This window comes from Aptenodytes forsteri, unplaced genomic scaffold (assembly GCF_000699145.1).
Source record: "Aptenodytes forsteri isolate BGI_AS27 unplaced genomic scaffold, ASM69914v1 Scaffold242, whole genome shotgun sequence".
NCBI classification, from domain to species: domain Eukaryota; kingdom Metazoa; phylum Chordata; class Aves; order Sphenisciformes; family Spheniscidae; genus Aptenodytes; species Aptenodytes forsteri.
The window spans coordinates 1,845,340-1,851,692 of record NW_008795253.1 but is presented as its reverse complement, the minus strand read 5'-3'; the positions used below and the strand labels follow the sequence as shown (position 1 = coordinate 1,851,692).

The following is a 6,353-nucleotide window of genomic DNA, read 5'->3' as shown; positions in this document are numbered from 1 at the left end:
GGACCTCAGGGTTTTCATTCTGGGTTTCCCCAAACTTTAAGTTAATTTATGGTAGCTGTTTTTATTTTTTTTTAAATGAATTGCTTGCATTTGCATTATTAATAGTCTTTTATATGTGAAGTGCTTTTAGATGCATAGTTTAGAATGTATGTTCTGATTAGAGCAAATGCTAGTCTAGTTGCATAAGAAATAATATTTTAGAGTATAGTCTTAAGCTGAAACGTTTGTACTTGGGTGATGCTTAACATAGGCACTAGGTGGCAGTCCCTAATATTTTATTGTGCTGTTAATTTTGAGCTGAATCTCAGACTTCCATTATGTTAAAAGAGTTTTTCTATCTGTGTAAAAAATGACAGTTATTTAGTTTTAACCTGATGACAAGTCAAATTCTGTGCCTATTTGTAAATATCTGTATGGATGCTATTGCTAAAATATTAAAATTCAGGTAAATGTAATAGATTTTAACCTATCATTTGGATCTTACTACTTTTTTCTGTTTAAAAAGTTTTCTTCCTTGTTTATAAACTCAGCTTTGCTTTTGACAAACAAGTTTTCTGGTATTCTGAAATTATGATTAAAAATTTGAAAGACCAGTTGCTGATTTTGGGTATTGTTCAATATACTGAAGAAAGCAACACTGAAAATACAATATATACTCACACGTGTGTGTGTATATATATGTACACACACACGCAATGTTAAAACTTAGTCTGCTTGCTTGACAGTACTTTTAGTGTGCAAGGCAGGATAGAATCCAGTTTAATCTATTCAACTTGACTATGTTAACTTTAAAGTGTTATCAGGTAAGATGGAGTGAAACTGAGATCATCTTGAGTGAAGAAGGCTTTGTTTTTGTAACAACTCATGAAGCAATTTTTTTTGTCACAGTTTCCTCAAATGTATATGGAATTCATTTCCCTCAAATCTCTTTACTTGTTTGCTACTTGATGCTTTGCCTAATTTATTAATGTTTTAAAGTTGGTGGCTTTTTATTGAACGGTTTGCAATTCATGTTTATAGTATGTAATGGAACTTTTTCAGATGTAATGATTCTTATTTCCAAATATTCAGAGCCTGCATTTTGCTTTTGGGGATTTCTTGTTGTTTTTCTAGTTATGCTGATTTGATTTGTTATGGCAAAAAAGATTTGGGATTTTCTTCTGGCTCAGGAAATACATTTTTGTGTGTGTGTAACAAAATAGAGTTCAATAGGTAAAACGTGTCTGTAATTACAAAAGGTACTTACAAAGCAGGTGGCTGTTTATCTTTTAGCTTGCTCTTCCTCACAAATGTCAAGTAAGTGTTGAGAGACATGACTAGTTGTTATTTGAACCTGCCACATCATATTCCATTCTGTGTAGTAAATAAAAGTGCTCCTCCCTTCATCTTGACTTCTTTCTCAACATCTCAGTGAAGTGATTGAGCAGTGAGTGTTCTGTCTCCCTCCCAGTTTACTCTTTAGTTCATTTATTTCCTCATAACTATTTCTGCTCTTTTCAGTGTAGAGAAAGATTCTATTACCCATTATTTCTTTAAAACAATAGAACCACATCCTATGTAAGATGGGGTAATTCCTGTCTATGGTATTGTGTGCAGTCCTTAAATGTAGGGGGAGCGCTTTATAGCCTCTTCCACATGTTTTAATATTCCGTTTTACAGAGCTCTGAAAGGGAACAAAGAGTAACATATCTTAAAGAAATTTGTTTCCTTTTTCTGCCTAGACAGTGTAAGTGCTTCAGTTTGACTGCTAAGTCGTCATTCCTCATCACTTGATCTTTCCTTTTGAGTAAATTTAGTTCTGTGTATTTGTCAGAGCTATATTGGTGTTAACATAGCTATTTTAGAGAGACTTTAAAACTTTGAAAACTTCAGTCAGAAGAATTCAAGATTCTGTCATTAAGTAAACTAAACTGCTGGTTAAATTGCTGTGGTCAAATTGGCAGAGGCTGAATCATCAGATTGTGGTGGTTTTGGCAGGTGCAACTTAATTACTGCTATGCCCTGTAAATAGTACAGTGCTCTTAATTTTTTTTTTAACAAACACTTCACAAAATTTAATTACATCTTCTGAAATTACAAAAAAAAAAAAAAATCACCTCTGCTTTATTTTCTTCCAAGTCATGGAAGGAAGTTTCCTAAATTATTCTCTTCGAATCTTTTAAACTACTCTCATTTTATTAAAATATTCTTTGACAACATAAAAGCACATACTTTGCTGGAACAACAAATCTAAGGTAGAGAGAGAAGTGTACCTGGTGGAGTTCTCTTCAGAATTGCAGTCCTTGATGATAGGTTCCTAAAACTAACTCTACCTGTGGTTGAAAGGTATGTTTTTCTTTTACAATTCAGACACTTTTTTTAATAATACCTCAGACCAGAGATTCTGGGCAGATTAATATCTCTGCTTGTTTTGGAACACTCTTATAGAGCTAACTTTTTGTTTTTCTTGAAAATATGTTGCACACCAATAAAAGCTCTTGTGGGAATGTGGAAAAGCTCTTCTGTGTTATTTGAAAAACACCATGATATGAAAGCTAAAATTGTATGTTAGTGAAACTCTGATGGGACTCCCAATTTAATTATGCTTAAAGGCATTTTACATCTTGTCCACAAAGCAAGTAAGGACTTACTATAGAAAGTGAGACTTTTTTCCCCCCTTTGCAAATTCTAGCTTTCTCAAGAAAATACAGAATTAGATTATGAATTCTTTATGTGAAGATTGATTGACAAGATCTTTACGTTTCTTCCATGTGGAAATAGATACAGATTATAAACGTGTTCTGTGTTTTTCTCTTACTCTGCTGTCTTCTCCCTCAAGTAAGTGAAATAAGTGAATTTAGGTCCTGTCAGCAATAATATCATTAACTTCAGTTGTATTATATGAACCTCTTCAAATTCCCATTGCCCTCCTATGAAATCATAGATCTACACTTTTCAGTAGGAAATAAATAGAACAGTGTTACTTCACAAAAGACACTGTAGAAAGAAAGCATCTCAGGAAAAAACAAACAAACCAATATACTGGCATTCTTGTTACCAACATTATTTCTTTGTTCATATTATCAGGTTATTAAATAAATTTGAACCTCTGTTGCACACTTATTCCGAAGCCTAATTTTTTTTTCCTAAGGGCTATAGCTGTTAAATACATAAACTTCCTATTGTCTGGTTAAGTTCACTGAGAAGGTAGTGCACCTGTCCACCAAATGTGTGGCTTTCTACCAACCAAAACGCAGGTGCATTCAGTATTTTCGGTAGTAAACTCTCAGATCAAGTACTCCTTTCTCCTTTCCATAACAGTGCATAGTGTAGCAACATTACAACCTTCTCTTTCTTTCTTTCTTGTAAATCAGACCGAAGGGAAGAGCACTTTCACTTCCTTTATAGGATGGAATGTGGTGTCACAGGGATTCCTCCTTGGTGAGTAAATCCTGGTTTTTCTTTTTCCTTCTATGCTGTCAGCCAAATTCACCCATCTACATGTAATCAGTAAAAAGACTGATTACAAATGAATAGTATAGCTAAATCAACCAACATAGTTCAAAGGAGAGAACAACACTTAGTTTTAATCACCAACACATGAAATTGATTCAGTGCTGTTTATGGTAGGTATATTTTCATATGTAACTTCGCATCATTGTAGAAAGAGGTTGTGATCTTAATAGATTTAAAACATTTTTTTATATAGAGTGCCTGTGGACCATTTCGGCCCAATTTAAAATAGGGTATCTTGGAAAAACTATAGCCCCTGCTGTACTTAGTTTATAGTGCCTTAAGCTTTTTTGTGTTTATTCTAAGTAGCGCTTCAGTCAGGTTCATAGCTATATTTTTGTGTGTACTTAAAGCAGTTTTTTGTAATGTTTAACATAAATTTTGGGGAGTTCTGAAAGTTCATTGCCAGGTATCTTAGTATTAGACTTGAAGTTGATTCTCTGCATAATAAAATACAGCACTTCAGCATATGTTCTTTTACTGACTTCAGTTATAGTTGATTCTGTTATTAAAAAAGTAAAAGCTTAATGAAAGCTAATTCTAGTTGTCATTTATTTGAAACCTCATTTTTCTTTATTTTGAGACAGCTCTCATCGGGGCCTAACAGCAAGGTTGGTTTCGTTTCATTCTTAGCATGGTCTCGTGCTGTGTTGTGTGCATGTAGAGGCTTTTTATTGTTTGAGAAATGAAATCCATCTAATCTTGGCAAACTCAGCTCTCCGTATCTTAGAATTCTTCATTTGGGTCATATTTTTATCAGCACTTAGTCTGTATATCTCACAATTTTACAACAGTTAAGTCCTGTATACTGTAAGCTGTATCTCTTTTTAAAGTCTCAAACTGAATATTAGATTTGATCAAAATAGCTTTTCTTCCTGAAGCCAAACTTAATTCCAAACTTGAGCATATTTGTATGAAAATATTTCCAATAGATCACTTTGCGCATCTTGAAAATTCTTAGCATGTAGCTATATGGGCAAGTATGCCCTTCAGACAAACTTGCTTGGGTTTTGGTTTCCTTGACATCTTGGCTTAGTATGCTAACAGGAGAATATTCCCTTATGTGTTAATTTGATCATTCTTGTTAATGCTTCATATAAGATTACGACTTTACAATACCACAGCTCATTAATGAGGGATACATTGAAGGATTAAGACTTTGATCAAGACCAAATATCTACATGAAAAACAAAATCCAACAGTTCAGTTTTCATACAAGTAATGGAGAAGGAAAATAGACCTAAACAAAACTTTAACTAGACCACCATTTCAATAACTGAAATATATTATGAATTAATATAAACCTCAGTGGTTGTCTAACTGTTTCACAGTGTTAATATTGAATAACTAATACAGTTAGAAAAAGTTTGCTGTAAAATACTTGCTCAAACTTGTAACTTCAGTGCTAAAACACTTCAGTGCATTATTAGCCAAACAATAAACCTGTATAAATGAAAAGGGTTTTTTTATAGTGTAAAGTACAATAACATTTATAGAAATACTGTTACTTTAAGAGTTTATAAATGTGTATGTATGCAGATGGTTAAGTTCATTATTTTATTAAGGTTAAAATATCCATCTAAGGCATTATTACAGTGATAGTGTATTCATATCTTTAAATTACTATATCTGTGACATCAGTACTGGAAATTTTGTCTGTCCTAACTATGAAGAAGTAATTGTTTAGAGTAATCTGAATTATTTGGATGAGACTATACTAAAAGAACCAATTAAAAATGCAGTCATCCTGTTTGACATCTTTAAACTGTAAAATTAAACAAGAAAAATGTATTTAATTCCTGTTGGTTAAAAAACAAACAAACAAAAAAAAACCCCACAAAACCAACAACCAAAACCCAAACAACTCTACAAGGTGACTGGAAAACCGTATCTAATCAGACTAGTGAAGATTTGAACACCAGAAAGCCTGAAAGACAAAAGAAAAGAAGTCATATGATAGCATATGGCAGTCTGTGTGGACTTAAGTTTAAAATAATGTATGCAGAGTGCTTACGCATCAGATGCTAAAGTAATTAAGTACTCAGACAAGTATACTTGTCTACAGATTACTTTGTATACAATATAGTGAAAACATTGTTCATTTTGCAATGACAGTTGCTGAAAAGCATACCATAGGCAACTGTGGTGAGATTTTTAGAGTTTTTTTATACAGTAAGAACAAATTCTTGTTTGTCACAGGGTGCATTTTATGTTCCAAATGGTTTAACCACTTTAAATTCAATAAGTAAGGCTTATGAAAACACTTAACACCCGATCTTGGTTTTTTTGGAAGTCAGTCACTTAAGCAAACTCGTGCATTAGCTACTTGTGATTTGTAACTTATTAATGTCAAATATTAGTAAACTGATTTATTTTTAATAATGCCCTACTTAATGCTAAGTAACTTTAATTGTACAGCTGTTGGAACAAGAAAGGGATTGGTGGGGTAGATGCCAATACACTGAAAGCCTTAAGCTGTTTTGCTTCTTTAATAACTTAAAGGAAAAATACTGTGAAATCCAACATGCTGTTCAGTTGAAACAGTCACAAACATTATATATCAGTAGTATGACCATTTGTATGGTCATAGCCCTTATGAATGATTGAACCTAATGTTTTTCAACCAGTAGATGGATACAGAATTCTTATTACTATATGAAATGTGGATCATGGCCTTTTGAGTATGGTATCAAATAGACATACCTTGAAAATGACAGTCAGGTAACTCGTTCCTTAAACTTCCACTTGTCTAAAGAGATTGCTTATAACAAACACTGTTTTTCACACCAAATTTTTCTTCACTGGGTAGCTGTTTTGTATATATCTTGAAATCAGTTTGAATCTTAATTTTGTAACACTTA

General features: G+C 32.8%; 1 protein-coding gene across 2 annotated transcripts in view; it reads left to right on the top strand.

Moving 5' to 3' along the window:
• The window catches only part of TAPT1 (transmembrane anterior posterior transformation 1), a 42,661-nt gene that overhangs the window by 5,265 nt on the left and 31,043 nt on the right, over positions 1 to 6,353 (top strand). Inside the window, exons 1-2 of one of the 2 annotated variants that reach the window (XM_019472020.1) lie at positions 3,360 to 3,420; positions 4,080 to 4,103. In XM_019472020.1, the coding sequence (XP_019327565.1) occupies positions 3,389 to 3,420; positions 4,080 to 4,103 (56 nt within the window). In that variant the 5' untranslated portion in view covers positions 3,360 to 3,388. Of the gene's footprint in view, positions 1 to 3,359; positions 3,421 to 4,079; positions 4,104 to 6,353 lie in introns of those variants that run through there. The other variant, XM_009279107.2, reaches the window with a different exon arrangement.